The sequence below is a fragment of the Phalacrocorax aristotelis genome, chromosome 2 (assembly GCF_949628215.1).
Source record: "Phalacrocorax aristotelis chromosome 2, bGulAri2.1, whole genome shotgun sequence".
Taxonomy (NCBI): Eukaryota; Metazoa; Chordata; class Aves; order Suliformes; family Phalacrocoracidae; genus Phalacrocorax; species Phalacrocorax aristotelis.
This window is the reverse complement of record NC_134277.1, coordinates 31,738,322-31,756,589: the sequence shown is the minus strand read 5'-3', so window position 1 is coordinate 31,756,589 and position 18,268 is coordinate 31,738,322. Positions and strand designations below refer to the sequence as shown.

Below are 18,268 nucleotides of genomic sequence, written 5' to 3'. Positions count from 1 at the left end.
GTCCACACTTCTAGAAGTCACAGTACATCACACATGTTCAATCAATCAGACCTTATTTTCTGCATCAGGTTGCTTTTTTTTTTTCATGGCTGCCAGTCAGACATATTTAATACTTGATGCTATATCTAGGAACTTTAAGCACCAAGATGCAGCTAAGGACATATAGACTTTTGCAATTTTGCATCATTAGTGAATATACCCCAGAAGGCTTCCCAAGACCTTTGTTTGCAAGGGTTAGTAGTGGGCATTCCTGTACCGTTAGCACTTCTAGAATTCTATTCATGTATTCAGTTATTTAAACAAAAAAGGCCAAACTTGCGATGCTTCATCTATTCTGGGCTTTATTTTGAAGCAGGATCTTTGCAGGCTTGATCCTCACCACCTCATGTAGTGTGTTAGCAAATTTACTAATGTACAACTCTAGCTATGAATGTATCAGTTAATATTAAAAGTCTAGTTTTAAAATTACATCTTAAGTTGTTGTTAAGTTTAAATCTCATATTCCGTTTTGCCAAATTGAAATACTTACTCTGGTTGGAAAGCTCTTCTATGGCTATGTCTTTGACTGGGAACTTCGAAATTTGTCGCACAGTAGTGTTAAGAGTTAAGTAGAGGAGGAATTGTTGCTTGCATGTCCTTATACCAATTGCCACGAATTTATCTATTGAAATCTAGATAGATTAATTCTTCCTTGAGCAGATTAGAGGCGTTAGCAGTGCTATTCTCACAGTTACGTTTCAGGGTAGCATCCCAATTAATATGCTTGAATAATGGACCTTAGAACATTTAGATTCTGTCCCTGTCATTTCCAAAGTTTTCTTCCAAGATACTAGTCACATCACTTAAGGAATTAACTATCCAGAGTTATTAGCCTCCATATCTTGCTTTCTGGGTTGCTCATCCTTTTCATTCCTGAGGCCTCAAAAGCAATAAATACCTTGTGTTGGCGCGTTAGAATGGATGAGGAACTGCCCCTGTGTTAAGAGAGACAAGCGGAGGCAGAGAGACACATCAGATGTATATACCTGCTTATTTTGGGTGCCCAGTTAGACTGGATAATTTTTAAAGGACATAGTGTATTACATGTATTCAAAGCTTAGCTCCTAGGGACTTCCTTTGTGCTTCTAAGCAAGGCAGTATGTGAACATCAGATTAGGGTCCCTGTGTAAGCACTTCAAAAATAAGAAATGCATAATATGAAAAATCTGACAGAAGCCACGTGACTACTTTGGCAAATTTCATTGAGGCTGGAATGGGCTTTGTTGGGGCCTAAAATTGACCGTTCAGCTGTATTAATCTTGAAGTCAACTTTTCCTTTCTTGAAATGTTCTGCCTCATTGAGTGCACAACTTCCAGACTCTGTAACAAATGAAACAGGAGCTCCACCTGCAAAGCTGTTTACTTCATGGCTCTCTCTCCCCCAAACAGTTTTGACCGGTGCACTCAGGGCAAGAGTGCCGAGAAAAAGGCTGTATTATAATTCATTTGCAACAAAGGAGTTGTATCAAGGTTGCCCAGGAAGTTGTAATTATGACACTTCTTAACCTCCTAAGTTTGCTCTCATATGTATAGGATGTTGTTAGCATTCTGCCATCCATGTTATAAATGTGTGTTTGCCTACTGACTAGAATGGAATAAAAAGCAAGCGTCCTTTCAAATACCTGATGTGGTGGTTTTTTGAAAAGCAAATCAATGCAAATTAATGTGGAAAAAGATCCCTAGTAGCACATTCTTCTCTAGAGATCAGCTGACATGTCCTTAAATTTGGGACTTTGCAGAACAGCATAAGACAATGTGTTGAATTAAAATTTCAACGGGAAAAAAATTCAGTTTATTTATTGGCAGTGTATTTATTTGCAGATTGCTTTTTTCTTTCTTTCCTTTTTTAAACAACAGTTGGGTATTCTATTGTACTTCTTGGAGGTAAAGTTTAGACATTTTGAGATGCTAGTATATAAAAAAAATGAAATCTTAGCTGTCAGTCAGAGTCAGTACAGTTACGCTTTTTCCAGGATATTCTCTAGTGAATTGACCAGTGCAGCATTTCAAATGACACAACTCATGGTGCTTCTCTTACTGTCTTTAATTATATTGGCTAATTTTTGCACAGTGCTTTGAAAACATAAAGCGCTGTATGAGTGCTAAGTATTATTACTACAATTATTCTCCTGGGAGATTATTTCACAGACTAATAGACTTCACAGTTAAGAAATATTTTTTGATCGTAAGCCTAAATTTTCCCTTTGATCAGGTCCATTCCCTTGCTCATAGCTACACCTCTTTGGCTTATCCTAAACAATTCCTTGGTATTAACATACCACCTCTAAATCTCTGTAGACAGTTTGCATGTATACTTTTAGTGTGACTGTGTGACTTGTTGAGATCTTGCTTCATAAATCCTCCAGCTGCTTAATCTTTTCCTCAAATTGTCTCTAGGTTTTCTTTTTCTCTGTCGTGTTTCCCCCCCCCCCCCGCTTTTTTTTTTTTTTTTTTTTGTCAGGCTGCAAATATTTGTGGTATTCTTGAACATAGTTTTATAAAATGGTCTGTGAAACAAAACTGACTCCATCCTTTTCCTGGATGTGGTGCTTCAGTACGTGCATCTCAAAACTGCATCCCCCCATGGCTTTAAATAAATTCTTTTATGCAGCAGTACAATTGTTTGCAATGAAAAAGTGGCTGGCATAAAGGTAGGAGGGGCAAAGGATAGGAGTTTGCTCTCGAGTTCAGTAGGTTTAAGAAGTCTCCCCTCCTTGTTTTTGGTTTTTCAGTTTTCCCGAGTCTCACTTCTGTGGTTTAAAAATATTTCACCCTCTTCTTTCAGGAGCTTGTCTTTGCTGTGTTGCTTCAGTGAATGAGCATGGATTTTGTTCAGTAGTTAAGCTGCACTGCACTTTGTACTTGCTCTTAAAACACATAAACACAAGTCTGCTATTGGATGATATGAGTAGTAGAAAAAAATAACATCTGAGGGGCAAACTTGGGAAACCTGGACTTCAGAAGATTGCTATGGAAGTCAGAGTTTTAACTTTTTGCTTGTTTCCCATCTAGCTGATTTCCCCTATTCACTAATTCTGTCTGAAAGAAATCTGTAGTTAGCATAGAATTCATTTTGTAATATTATCTTCGTGAACAAAGGAAAACCTGAATACCAAGTTAATGTGAACATATAGGCAGGAGACCATACATCTATTTTTCCTTTCAAAGGAGACAATAAGATCTGAAAAATTGTCCTGCAGTCCCTGTTTTTCAAAGAAATGGATAAATATCCTCTAAATCTACAGTTACAGTAAGTGGCACTGGCTAATGATTTGATTTGAGGATTGAGAGCACAGTCTGGATTTACTCTTTGTGCATTAACGCAGGTCAAATGGACACAGGCTGCATTTTAAATCAGTAATGGAAGGCTGAAGCCTGCCTTAAACCAATCACATCAGCCTTACCCAAGACCGATTGATCCCGAGAGACTGAGCCCTGTGAGCATAGCTTTTATATGAATGGACTCTGTGCAGCCTGAAGTTTCATTCATAAAATGGATGCTGAAGGGAAAAAAAAAAACCCCACACACGCCAAACCCTGGAATGTCCATTTATGCGGAGCTGAAGGGTGTAGTGTTCCCTCAGCTGCTGCTTTTGCCAGTTGCCTTAAAGTAATGATTAATGCTCCTTGGCCCTGCCTGCCTGTAACCTGACACCATTTATGGCCTTGGTGTGTTTCTAATGTATAGTGAATGAGAAGGCTACATTCTCAAATCAGAAACATAAACAGGAACTGGTTGGTCTGAATTCCATTCAAATATGTCACTTCAGCCGTGCAGTGTTTGTCCAACTTCGATTTTACAGGCAGGGGACGGGGCGGAGGAGAAAAAGCAACACAGACATTTTTGCAGTAAGATTACTAACAAAAGGAGCGAGGGAGAGAGAATATACTTCTGTCTTTTGTTGAATTCAAAGGGAAGCAATGTTTAAAATACATTTTACAGTTACTGAGGTTAATAAAAGCAAATACATGATTTTAAAATATGCTCAAAAGATCAGCTCCATGTGGAATTTCAATTCAGAGCTGAATGTATGAGCCTTTGTTTTCCTGTTCTGCTGTATAAAAAGTTACACATCGCCGAGACAGGCTGTTGACATCTGGTCTCAGAAAATGCATTAGATGTTGTCATAGATCTAAAAACCAAAGTTGTGGAAAGGAAGCTGTTTGCTTAAGGTTTTCTTTCTGTATGTGTGTAATAATTCCACTTCGACATGAGCTGGTGGGGCCAAATCTAGTTCTCCGGTAGGTTTTTCTCAAGTGAGGGGTAAGATATTAAACTTAACAAATTTTAATCATCTCTTTTTTAGAAGGGAATGTGTGTGTATCTATGAGTGCACATGCTTCTGGATTTTTTTTTTCCTAATTGCTGGTACGAAGGCTAGTGACAGACAAAATGAAGAACAAAACCTTCCATTCTGAATGTTTTTAAACTGCATAATGATTTGGAAAAAGAATACTTAATTTTTAGGTTGATTTTTAGAGAAGATAGTGACTCTATTTTCACTCATATAACTTCAGTGTACCTAGATTTTTCGTGCTGAACCTGCTAAGGAAAATATAATGCTGACTTTTGTATTGCCAGGATTTTACCAAGTTGTCGGACTCTGTTGTAATTAAATACCTTCTGAGGGGATAGTGCTTTTAAAGGTGGTTGAACTAAAACCTAACCAACCAGCATTTAAAGTGTGAAATATGCTCAAGCAATTCCTGTGTAAGGAGATTGCCATTAGTTCTAGTATTTCTACCTGTCTCTATTTGGAGAGACATACGAGTTTTAATCTAAGTGTTTTCTGCAGGTTTACAAAATTGTAGGTTTCATGATCAGAAAGAATCATTTGGTACCTCTCCCTGCAAAACACAGGTCCAGGATTTTTCTTAGTGATGCCTGGTGCCACCTTAGCCACTTGTTGTGGTCTAGTTTTTTAAGAATTGCCTTTCTTACCTAAAAAGCCCTGTCAGTTTTCCAGTGATTTCAGTATTAGTCTTCACCCTTGAGCTGGTCAGAGCTTCTCGGTGGTAAACAGCTGCTTTCCACCACGAGGCTAAATGTGTTTCAGTGGTGGATGAAGCACTCCTTTGTAAACAGTTTGTCAGTTCTTTTGGAAATCCATGAACAGAAAAGTTACTTGTAGTGTGATTGTGATGTTACTCAGTTTGAGGCCAAAAGTATGATGTGTTCCAGATCAAATATTTTATTTTAAAAAGGCTACCTTTGTCTCTGCACTTACTTGGTAAAAAAATCTCTCCCACTACACCAGCCACCTCTACATGTACTAGAGAAATGCTTGCCTTGCACACGGAAGTACTTGGCAAAGCCCTGCAAGGCACTGAAGGGAGGGCTGGCATACTCACAGTGTGTGTAGCACAGGGTCAGGCTGACGTGTGTGTGGTGCCTGGGAGTTAGGTTGGTCACACTTACCAGAGGGGCTTGTCCAGGCTCTGTTCCTGGTAGCACAAAAGGAAAGAATCTGCATGCACTGTATTTCTTGCCTATGGGAAGACAAGTGGCACAGCACATTTAAGCCTGTTTGTATACATATACCAATTCCAAATTGCTGAAATAGGAGCCAAAGCCCGTGTAGTAACTTTTCAGACCAAAAGGACAATTGGAGAGGTTATGCTGTAAGCTAAATTACAGGACTGGCTGTATTTACTGGGAACTGCTTCTGTTCTTAATATGACTTAGCTGGTAATAAAGTGTAAATTGGAGAGGTAGGCGGGCAAAGAGTGAGAAGGTTCTGGTTTTAGTGTCGTCACTTTATTTTATGCCTGTAGGGAAGGAGACGAGTTTCACCTATGAGTTGAGGTGTTTGAGTGATTTTGAGATGAATTTGAGTGGCTGGATTGATGGGCCGATGCCGATTGTATGAGGTTCAAGTCTAAGTGCCAGGTCCTGCACTTGTGTGACAACAACCCCATGCAACACTACAGGCTTGGGAAGAGTGGCTGGAAAGCTGCCTGGCGGAGAAGGACCTGGGGGTGTTGGTCAGCAGTGTGCCCAGGTGGCCAAGAAGGCCAACAGCATCCTGGCTTGTATCAGGAATAGTGGGGCCAGCAGCAGCAAGGAAGTGATCATGCCCCTGTACTTGGCACCGATGAGGCCGCACCTTGAATACTGTGTTTAGTTTTGGGCCCCTCACTGCAAGAAAGACATTGAGGGCAATGAAGCTGTTGAAGGGTCTGGAGAACAAGCCTTATAAGGAGCAGCTGAGGGAACTGGGGTTGTTTAGTCTGGAGAAGAGGAGGCTGAGGGGAGACCTCATTGCTCTCTACAACTACCTGAAAGGAGGTTGTAGCGAGGCAGGGGTCAGTCTCTTCTCCCAAGTTACTAGTGATAAAATGAGAGGAGATGGCCTCAAGTTGCACCAGGGGAGGTTTAGATTGGATGTCAGGAAAAATTTCTGTACTGAAAGGGTTGTCAGGGATTAGAACAGGCTGCCCAGGGAAGTGATTGAGTCATCATCCCTGGAGGCATTTAAAAGATGTGTAGACATGGCGCTTAGGGACATGGTTTAGTGGTGATCTTGGCAGTTTTAGGTTCCTGTTGGACTCAATGATCTTAAAGGTCTTTTCCAACCTAAATGATTCTATAATTCTATCACTTGTAAGCAGGCTTGGTGCGCAAGGCAGCTGCTCACCATTACATTGTACTGCTCACATGAGCTGCCTTGCAGAGACCAAGGCCAGGCAGGTAGCTCAACTTCTTAACGCACCATTTTTCAGATTGTGTGCATCTTCTAAGTCTTGGCCTCCCATCTCTCTCTCTCTGCATGTGCATGTGTGTAATGCAGTACCACTGTATTGCACTGTGATTTGTCACATGCACATGGGCAGTGCCCTGGGCCACCAAATCTTCAGCTGGTGTTGATAAAGTTAACTGAAAAAGTAATACAGAGTTAGAGGGTAATGTAACAACATGTCCTTAGTTAGGAAGGCTGTCTAAGGTCAGAACCACAGGAATGGCTGAAGAATAAATTCTGGTTCAGGTTTCCAGGTCCTGCTTTTGCACAGCTTCAGGAGAAGACAGTCACTTCATCCCGTCACCTGCAGAAGCTTCATCTTCCCTGTCTCACCTGGCTAAGGATGTGGGCTGAAGTTCTGTTTGTTTCTGCACAGGGTGCAATTGTGGGTCTGAAACCTGGTTCTCATCTCTGAAAAACAATTGGAAAATAGGATTTAAGGATTCCTTACGTGCTTGAGGTTATACAGGGCTGATACAACCTAACCCTTTAAATTCTGGTATGGTAATTAATATGAAATACTTCCTTACCAAGGGACCACTCAAGTGTCTTTCTTGATAATGAAACCTAGAACCTGTGTCCTGCTAAATTCAGTAGCAGATTTTTCTTGTCGTGAGAAAGTCTGTTTGGGCTTTTTCTGCTTTGATGTATTTTGATTAAGGCACAGCAGAGCTTATTTCCAGTATTTTACTCTGTGACAATCCCAGATGAAAAGGCACTTCTGCAGTGTCTAGATTACATGCAGTTTTAAAATAACACCTACTGGGAAAAAATGGTTTCAAACCAACATGGTGTAAGGCTATATTCATTGTCTTAAGATGACTGCTATGTTTCTGTTAGCAAAAGGAGCAACGAAGAATGACCTCTAAGTATTCCAAATTAACAGTAAAGGAGAAATAAATTTTTTTTATCGCCATATTTTTAGTTAATTTGTTTGGGGTTTTTTCCTTTTTAAGGGGCTCTGCTCTTCTTGAGATGATGTAACTTTACAATGTGAATTACTTCGTTAAAAGTTTGAAATAAGTTGTTGTGTGTCCTAAATTCAGGCACATTTTTCTCCAAAGTCTAACAATTGCTAAAAGGTGATAGAATCAGTCACTTCAAACACTCAGATCCTGCCCTGGAAGCATTTTATGCCTAATTCTGTCTTATTTGTTGTCTTGAAACAATGCTGTAAAGAGAAGAAAACATATAATTGCTCTGTAATTTCTGCACTAAAATGTTTTCTTTTGAAGTAGCTCCGCTTAGCTAGTAAAAATACTTCTGGGTCTTAGTCAAGCATTTAGTACGATTTAAAACTGCAATGCTAAATTTCATTGGTTGGACTTTTTATTAGATAAGGTAGAAATGAAAGCAGCAGGCAATTTAATTAGCAGTAATTTTTCTGGGCAAGTCATTACTTTGATGAACTTCAGAGCAATGTTTATGGCTCCTAATTAACCATGTTAGTCATTTGATTGAATAATCACTTTGGAAATGTTTCTACAATTTGATTAGAGTCTGACCCACTCTGATAGTCATAAATTAACTGATAGCACTTTAGGATAACAAGACTCTAGTTACTTTACGAGAAATAAACTCTTCGTTGCTGTATTTTTCGGTCCTCTGTGGACTGTTTAAGCACAAGCTAACCAGAAGATTAAGTAATGTTGGTACAAACAATGCTTGCCTTAAAAAGACTCCAGATGTTAATTATAATTGACTTAGGAGCATGGGAGATGAAACCCCAAATTGGCTAAGAACACAACTTCTTGGATGCATGTATAATTCTTTATTCTGTATACTCTGCTGTATCACTTTGTGAGAGTGGAGTTTATGAGTCAAAAAGGGTTTTGCTGCCAATACTAGTGAATTTTTACCTAAAATAGAAAATAACATCTGTTTCAGTTCTCCAACTTCCTCTTTTTTTACGTAGATTTTTCCATTCTCCTTAAAATTCAATCTACTTGGTAACATGAGTGATTCCTTGCAGGTGAACCATTACTCGTAGCCTTGACTTCTATTCTACAGAGCTATACTTGACTCGGCTGATCACTGAATCACTGATTCCTGTGGTTGTTCAGAATAGCCGTCAGAGACTTAGAGGTTCTCGAGGCCTGAGCAGGCAGGCATTGAGCGTTTCGTCAAGAGAGGAGGTAATGAAGAGTTCAGCACAGATGTGCAAGAGAGACCATGGACTGTTAGAGGAAACTTATTATTACTGCCCTGTGTTTCTCTTGTTTGTGAAGTCAGTGTAAAACCTCAATTTCTTATCCTGCCAAATCTTTGATACTCATTACTAGTCAGTGAACAGTGAAATTTGGAATCACACGCTGAAAGAGTCTGTAGGCAGTGTTGGAAAAATAGTGCCTGCTCTTTCGGCCTCTGTTTGCATCTTTTAAAGAGTTACAAGGTACTGGTAACAGATTGCATAGCTTAGGGTAGGAGTTTATCACAAGATCAAATAGGCTTTGTTAAGCAAGGCTTCTGATATCCAAGAAGCAGGTTAAACATGGTCTGGAAGGGCAAACATTTATGGTGTATTTCTGTTTGCAAGTCCCTGTGCACAGGATGTGGCTGCCTGGGGACAGTGCAAGACATGGGGAAGAAATAGAAAGACATTTAAAGAACTCCATTTTCATTAGTTCTGTTTGTTATTTCTCATTCTTCTTGCAGATTTGAGTAGAGTTGGGGAATGGCAAGTAGATGTCTGTATTACTTTGTATGCACCAATTTCTTTTTTCTTTTGAGAAGCATTCTTTTTTGGTTAGGGATGTACAGGTGGAGGGTGAAATTGATGCATCTGATTTCTAGATTAAATGCTTAGCAATTGCAGAAAATTTCATTAACCCTTCAAATCCTTAACCAGAGTCTAAAAAGCAATATCCTACTCTAAATTCACTCTGACATTCCTTGTATTAATGTAGAGTTTATAAGTCTCCAGTGTGATTGGCAGGCTTTTCTGTGTAATTGATTAAAAATGTTAGGTCAAATTAGTTACAAAGGTAGGTTTATGACCTGTCTTTATAGGTCGTTACAGGGTTTAAAATTGATACTGTCTTGTGTGGGTTTTTTGGTCTGTGAATGGTCTAAAGTGTAATCATCGTGGGAGTCAGCTTTTAGGAAAGTTGATTGCAATAAGGGTTTGAGTTCAGGTGCCTATGTTAGACAGGATCTATGATCCTCACATTACGATTTTTCTCCTCCACCATGCCTTGTGCGTGCTGCTCTGAAATGCTAACTGTGTGTTGACAGGTTCCCCCTCGCTATAACTTGCATCCTTTTTGTTGCTCTTCTGCCTGCAGCCTGTCTCATTGATAACCTGCACACTTTTAATTCCAGACAGTCTTTTGACTAGCGTTATCATCTTCTCCTTTCAGAAGTGCCTAGCTGCCATTCCATTTACATGAGGCAAGAAGGCTTCCTGGCTCACCCAAACAGAACAGAAGTTAAGTTTTCTATTATGTATCATTGTATGAGAGAAACGTAAAAAATTAAAAAGCCTAGAGGGATTTGGGGTTCACTGGTTTAATCCTGCTGCTGGGAAGACTTGCATCATCTTTCTTTCCCTTTCCAGTCTGTAGTTTCTGATGCACTGATTTTTTGTAGCTTCTTCTGTTGCCATGGGTTGATCAGCATAGAAGCAATTTTGTTATGAATTCACTCATTCTGCTTTTCAAGGCCTCTAGCAGTTGAAAGGAAGAGACACTTAAAAATTTGTCCATTTCACCCATTCTGCTCAAGTGATGTTTTCCAGGCTATTGGTGTGACAGGCTCAGTTAACTGTTAAGTAATCCATTTTATACTTTAAAAAGTTTTTAGTGAAGATTTTTGGCTTTTCTTTTTGTTACGATTTTTGTAATGTTTTGGTGCTCCTTAAGCCCGAATTGTACAGCCATATGATATATACCAAAACTCTCGGTGACTTCCATAGGGTAGAGCTTAGTTTATTGTCAGAATTAATAATTCTGAGTAAAAAGCACTTTATATGTATTAAAAATAAGAAGGCCAACAGAACTAAGAAAAAATGACCACTGAAAGAGAGGTTGTACCCTGCGCTCTCCTGCTGTGGTGTATCTTTCTTGTCAATATATGATTTTTTTGTTTGTTTGTTTGTTTAGGATTTATCTGTTTTTCTTCCAAGGGGCAAATTTCACAAACATGAGGGAAATTTGTTTTGAGATTGATGAGAACTCAGACAGATGCATGAATCAAAGTCCTCTAGTAAGACTTCATTCACCAGTGAAAAGACACAACTGGAAAGATAACAAACAAATCTGGCTAAAAGCCCAACTGCTTCTGGGGTGGAATAAAGGCAGAAAATAGAAATTAAAAAGTAATATTCAACAGGGAGTGTGAAACAGGAGATGGAAATTTATAACAGGTTCGGTATATGAAATTATGTGAAGTATAGAAGCTTGATAAGGGAGGTGAAAGACACCAGGGAAAAATCCACAAACTGCAAGGCTAAAGTCACCAGATCTGAGTTTTAATCACAGCCTAGATAGGGGGAAAACAGTCTTAGCCATGTTATGCACTCATAAGTAACTTGTACGTGGTAAAATTTTTATGAATGACATAGAAAAGTAGTGTTGTTCAATAAATATTTGTTTTCTGTATTTGGAAATCAGTCAACATGATTTTATGGAATAAAGGTCATATCAAACCTGATTCAATTCTTTGTTGAGATTAAAAGTTTGAATGATAAAGATACCTGTATCATATAGTTAGACTTTTTATGGCATTCAGTTTGCCACTGCATTACATTCTGATTAAGAAGTTAGCACAAAGCAGTATCGATAAAGCACACATTAAATACATTAAGACCTGGCCAACTGACAGATGTAAAAGTGGCTGTCACTGGGCAATCATCTCTGGATGGATTGTTTCGATTATAGTTCTTTAGGAATTGATATCAGGAGTGTTGCTATTCAACATTTTCAGTAAAGACACGGAACAAAGTTAATAGATAACTTTATGGCACAGATAGGCAGAGTGGTAAATAACAGGCAGGACTCAGAGCAATTTGAATTGTTTGGTAATCTGGGCACATTAAACAAAATGTTTTTCTAGTATGCTGAATGTAGACAAGGCCTATGGAACCGGGAAACAGTATGTTGGAAAAAATTATTTTGAGATGGGCCTCCTCCTCCTTGGCTTCACAGTGGGAAACCAGCCCAACCAAACATTGCAACCGTATGGCAAAAAGGCCTTCTGTAATATTTGCACAGTCAAAAAGGAGGCAGGAGAGGAGGAGATGTTTTGTCTTGCTAAGTAGCACTGATGAGGCCGATACTGGCATGCAATACAGTTCTGGTTAAGCAAAACATTAAAATAATACTGAAAAGTAGGAGCGTGTACAGAAGAGAGTGCTAGAAGGAATACAGGGTTGCACAGGGTGTCTTTTAACGGCAAAAATGAAATTTAACAGAACAATCTTACTTGGAAGAAACATCAAGGGGGGTGACTTCTGTGAGTATGGGGAGGAAATACCAAGTAGGGCTTTTTCAGTCTTGCAGGGAGAAGACCCGCAGGAGCTAATGGTTAAAAGTCAAAGCCATGCTAGTTCAAACAGGAAATGAGACAAACATGTTGGAATAAATCATAGAGAAAAATGGGTGCTTTTTCATTTTTGCAGGTGGAGATTAACAGTCTTTTGGGAATGCACGCATTAATTAAACACCCCTGTACTGAAGCCAAAATGTTGCGATTGGGCGGTGTGTAAAGGATGTGGGATATTAATCTGATTCCTTTATGACTTAGTGTTCCCTCTGGCGTTAAGCCTGTGATCTCTTCTTTCTCCATGCATCTTTATATAAACACCTCTCTCTTTTTAACTTACAGGTTGTATGTATGAAAAGGGACCTAGGCAGTTTTATGATGACACTTGCGTTGTTCCAGAGAAGTTTGACGGTATGTATGACACATCTCTCTCTCTTTCTTGTGTGGGGAGATCAAAAAGGAAGAGATGAGGGACTTTTCTCTGTTGCTGATCAAAAAAGCTCGGTAACGTTCCAATTTAGGATTCCTTAACACACCATTTGCAGTGCGCCCAACCAAAGCTGACCTTTGTCTCTTGAAACCAAAGTCTCCTTTTCAATAGGACGTCATTCGACTTTTGCCAGCGAAGGATGCTGTATCCAGAGTTGTGGCAGAGGAGCTCAGTTCCTGTACTGTTCAGAAGTAATAGGAGGATTTCCATTGCACTGGTGATCACATACCGCTTGTTGTCTGAGATTTAATGAAAGCTGTTCTTACCATTAACAAAAACGGTGGAAAAAGCAGCAGCTTTGGTTTTCCTGGGGATTAAGCCTCTTGTCTCATTGTCTGTGAAGTGATGAATAGTGGGGAGTGAGTGTATAGGGCATTTTTGTGTTTGTGTCAGTGTATTTGCACTATGTTAAACATTGTACTGGTGGTTTATTTTTCAGTGGGATTGATAACAAATCAATGATCTTTTCACAACACTACCCATTACAACCTTTTTTTTTTCAAGAGGGATCCTGAGGTCAATTAAAATAAATGGCCCAAATTATCCTCAGTTACTCTGATGTAAAATCAGTTTCCTGGTGTAACTCAGTTGATTCCAGATTTATTTCATTATAGACAAAGTAGATGGCCTCAGTATTTCTTGCCAGTGACTCTGTTAGTCTGCAACTTTGGGAAGTAATTTGGAGACCAATTACTTAAATTTGCTAGAGTGGCTTCTTTGTGTTAGTGTATATGTCTAGCTTTATTTAACAGGAAAGATTAGATACTTTCTAATAAGCTTGTGAACAGCTCTCTGATCATAGCTAAAAGTAGAGCTGAAGAACTCTTGGGGTTTTTCTCCTGCTTTATTTTGTGCATTTTCCCCTGAGAATGACCTATATGGATTACAAAAGTATTGTGTGTCCAGCAGCATTTGTTGTGTTTGCTGAAGAATGGGAGACTCTAAAATGAAAGTAACCCAAAGAATTACACATTCCTCAAATGGAGGTATCACGTGCATTCCAGGGTTGGTAATGAATAGCAAAAAATAAATAGAGGATTTTAAATAATAATATACCTAACTGAGGATTGCTCAATCCAGTATTGTATTTTCACATGGATTGACACATTCACTGGAAGGGTGATTTATTGGAAGTCTACTTTATACCCTGGCAGTGGAACATGTGGTTCCTCCTAAACACTTTTTAAAGCACATCGTGTCAGGTTTTTTTTCTTCTGCAAAAACGATTGTGGACCCGATCTGTTTTCAGTATCAGTGGCAAATTCGTGTTTACATTTATGGGAATGGGATCAGACCCTGTACTACAAGAAGTTAAAACTCTTCAGGAGTAGTGTTTGTCTAGCTGTCTTGAAAATCCTTTTTGTTTGTTTGGGTTTTGTACAGGGAAGGGAATGAAAATGGAAAAGAAATACAAATAAAGTAAGAGAGATAAATGTTTGGAAATATCTGTGTGTTTGCAAAGTAAGCAGTCTGCTGCTAGCTTCTATGGCTGTCCATTGAGATAACACCTTGTACTCTAGAAGACTGATGTTGTTATACGAAGAGGTGTGTTTATACTTGGTGCGTGATGACTTCTGAGGAAAAAACAGCAGATGTGTTGTCATGTTTTGGACATTAAAGCAAAAGTGGGATAAGCCCAGGACTAGTCTTGATGTTTCAGAAGTAGATTCTCAGCTGCTTCATTTGGAATTCTGTGATTCTGTGAAATCAAAGATCAGCACAGGTGGAGAATCTGATCCTCTGTAATACTGCACTTTGCTATTTGTGTGTTGCTCAGCTATCGTTAAAAGAAAACTCCTGTCCTTGAAAAAGAAGGCCTTTCAGGACTGGAACTTGAACCTCGTATAAACCAAAAAGCCTTGTGTTGATTTATTTGTTTTCCACAGCTATTGGCTCAATTTTCTTTCCTGATTACAAAAGGAAGTGCTCCATTTTTAATATTATTATTCTGACTTTCACTACACGGAGCCGTGCTCTAATGGCCATCAGAGCATCCTAATGTTGTGGTTGAAGGTTACATCCTGGCTTTCTGTATTAACCAGGGCACACTGCTTATTGGCGGGTATTGCTGGTCTGGTAGTTGAAATGAGGAGTTTTACCAGCATATCAAGGGTTGCTGTCATTGTGTGCAGAAAAAAATATTTTCTGCTTCAGCGTCAGACCTTTCAGCTGTTGTTGTTTGCATGAGTTGTTTGGTATGAATATGATTTAAAAACAACGGAGACATAGCATGGATGTTGCAGGATGGTTTTTCATTGGCAGTTTGTGCAACAGCTAGCAGAATATTATTCTTGTTGTTTTTTAAAAGCTTCCTCTGGACTTGAAATTTTAGAAAAATGAACTTACTGCTTTTCAGGGGGAATACTAATCTAATATGTAGATATGAGTAAAAGTAATATGTGCTTATATGCAAGTCCAATGTGCCACAGAGGAACTCGCGTATCTGCAGGATTTGCATGCCTATACATAAAGCACATGCTGTTTAAGTCCAAGTCAAATACTTTGTCAAATTTTCCTTGGAAGCATTTGCATGCAAAAGAAGTTTCACTCAAAAGGGTTTTGCAGCTTTATGAAGCGTACATTACATTTCCAAACTGGGGCTTGTGCGAAGTATAGTACACAAATGCAGTTCTTCAGACATCAGAGTTGCTTACAAAAATAGTTCATGCTCTTTCAGATAGAGGATATTGCAAAATGGTTTGCAAGCGAGATTTGCATTTATCAGAAGTAAATGGGCTTAGGCTTAGGGGGAGTTCCACAAATAATGACTGCATTAGGTACTTTTTAGTATATGAATATATTACTGTAAGAGTGTTTACAATTGGCAGCCAACAGAGGAATATTGCATTTGTGGGTGGCTAGGTAGTAAGAATTCTTTCCCTCTGTTTTATTAACCTTAATGATCGCTTTGCTGGTTTACCTGACAAACTGAGTGAAGATGCTTTGTGTACATTGCTCATCTAATGTTGTTGCTGTTCTGTGCAGGTGACGTCAAACAGGAGCCAGGCATGTACCGCGAGGGACCTACGTATCAACGGCGAGGCTCGCTTCAGCTGTGGCAATTCTTGGTAGCTCTTCTTGATGATCCATCAAACTCTCACTTCATAGCGTGGACTGGCCGAGGCATGGAATTCAAACTGATTGAGCCAGAGGAGGTGGGTTAGACGGACAGCATGCCCTGATATCCGCTGCCCCATCCTGCAAATTTAATAGTGCTTCTTTGGATTTAGGCCTTGTTTTCCTTCAGTATTTTGTTTCAGTAGCACTTTAGAAGGGTGATAGAGAGGACTGGCAAGGGAAGTGCTTTAGTTAGGTGTGGTTAAGAATAGACTTGATTCCTAGTCCCACAAAATAATAAAAATATTGCAAGTACTAGTGTTAAAAAAATACTTGGCATTAGTTGTGGGGCCCAGATTTTTCAGAACCACTTTATGGGTAGAGCTGTGTTCCAAAATCCTTTGAAAACTTGTCCCTGAATAGTCTTTGAACACCTTCAATCATCATGTTCTCCAAATATTCAAATATTCTTCAGTGTGAAGGTGTGGGAACTTGGAACTTTTAGGCTGTGGAGTGAAAGACCCCAAGTCTGACAGATGGCAAAAGAGGAGGTCAAGAACATTAGGCAGTAAAATCCCATCAAAATTATACTAAAACCCCTCTTCTGAGTCTTCCTGCTTATCTGTATTGTTAGATTGTTTAGTGCATGCTTAGGTCCTAGACTTGCAAACACTCGTGCACATGCACAGCTCCCCTCAACCATGAAGGACTCATGGGGTAGAAAAAATTACTTGTATTCATGAACATTTGCTGAAGCATGACTTAGTTCACTTGTGTGATAAACAGGAATAAATTGAACATTTTATTACATAAACTTTTTTTGACTAGGTAACATTAAATAATCCATCCTGTGTTCTAAACAGCCATGGAAACTGTTAGAAAGTCTGTTGTGCCTGACTTTTATTATAGTACTGATATGGATGATTTGATTAGGTTGTCAAAACGCAGTATCATCCTGGTTTACTTTTTTGCCCCTTGGACAGGGTTGGGTAATAGAGGAGACAGCAGCAAATTTTCTGTCAGGATCCCCTCTGAATTAGAGCTGAGTAGGAAGGTTTGGGGGTGTAAGGCTGCTTCTGCGTTGCACCAGCTATTTCTGCTGTTTGCCATCCATCTGCTGAAATAAGCAATCTGAAAGCTTTCTTGCATTTAAGTTACATCGTCTGCCAACAGCCCTAAGGGGATGGTAGAGTAGCTGGGGATGGAGACAGGACTGATGTTCCTTTCCTTCCCAACATGGTCTGGCTGAGGGGCAGGTTGCTGCAGGGACCCATGTGCTGTCTCTGGTTTTTCTGAGCTTCCCCCACACTTGTGATAGTCACCGTGGCAGGTCTTGGCATTGTGCATCTGAGGGTTTGACCACAGATCAGTCTCAGTCAAAGTCTGCAGCCTTGGCAGGCTAAATGGGCTTCTTAATTGTGCGGCCTGGCTCAGAAGAGAGTGAAATCTTCGGAAAGGCTTTTGCTTGCTTTTGGTGAATGAGACCTGATTTTTCTTCCCTGCCCCAGTCTTAGTATTTTTTACGCTCTTAGTTTTGTCTTGTCTTTAAGGTGCGTCCAAAGTTTTTCAAGATTGAAAAGATTTATTGAAAAATGGTTTCCAGCAGATGGTGCAAGAACTTTGTATATTTTATTAACTAAGCAAGAGAAAGTAGCAAACCAAAACCCTAAGGTTTCCTTATTGTGTAATTCCCTGAAGAACTGGGTGTTCTGATTTAAGTTAACCAGATCATCTGCTTGTCTGTTGCTTTGTATTTTTGAGCAGCCCTACATCCAAGATCTGGAGGAGGCAGGCTACTTGAAACTTGCTCACTCCTGTGTGCACTTAGGGAGTACCACGGTGCCTGATTTGTTTTCAGATGAATGTCATGGATCTGACAGAAACTGTTGATTAAAATAAGAATAGCCTATGGGAAGTTGTGCACTTCTGTTGGTTGCCAAGTATGAATTGAAGGCAAGACAAAGAGCTTGTTGGTTCAGCTGTGGCAGGTTAGGTTGTCAATGACGTGACCTTTCCATCCCATCCCTTCCTGGACATTTATGTCCTTGTACGAAAGGTGAGAACAGAAATGAATATGTATCAGCTCCTTGAGCACCATAGTTCATTCAGAAGGTAGATAACTGTGAACTGTGGAGGCTAAGCATTGGGCATAAGTCCATTTATGCTGCCTTGTTACAGGGACATGAACGTTCAGCAGGAAGCTGGGGTGGAAGGCTGGAAGCCTGAACCCCTTCCACAGAGCAAGACTTGATAAATGCTGTGCAGTTCAGGGACAGGAAGACTTGCTCACCAAGACTCCTATTGGACCCGCTTGCTTATTTAGGAATGTCAAAATACCACACAATATAGCATATTCTTAGCCATTATTTTGTTGTCGTTATCTTTGCTGTGTATGCATTTATTATGCAAGCCTTTTATGTTGGGGACTTTTAGGATTCTGATTAATGCAGGAAAAAACTTG

At 39.6% G+C, this 18,268-nt stretch overlaps 1 protein-coding gene across 3 annotated transcripts in view; it reads left to right on the top strand.

Moving 5' to 3' along the window:
- The window catches only part of ETV1 (ETS variant transcription factor 1), a 67,767-nt gene that overhangs the window by 42,547 nt on the left and 6,952 nt on the right, over nucleotides 1–18,268 (top strand). Inside the window, exons 9-11 of one of the 3 annotated variants that reach the window (XM_075082942.1) lie at nucleotides 10,139–10,207; nucleotides 12,603–12,671; nucleotides 15,736–15,905. In XM_075082942.1, the coding sequence (XP_074939043.1) occupies nucleotides 10,139–10,207; nucleotides 12,603–12,671; nucleotides 15,736–15,905 (308 nt within the window). The remainder of the gene's footprint in view (nucleotides 1–10,138; nucleotides 10,208–12,602; nucleotides 12,672–15,735; nucleotides 15,906–18,268) is intronic. The other 2 variants (XM_075082944.1, XM_075082943.1) reach the window with 2 other exon arrangements.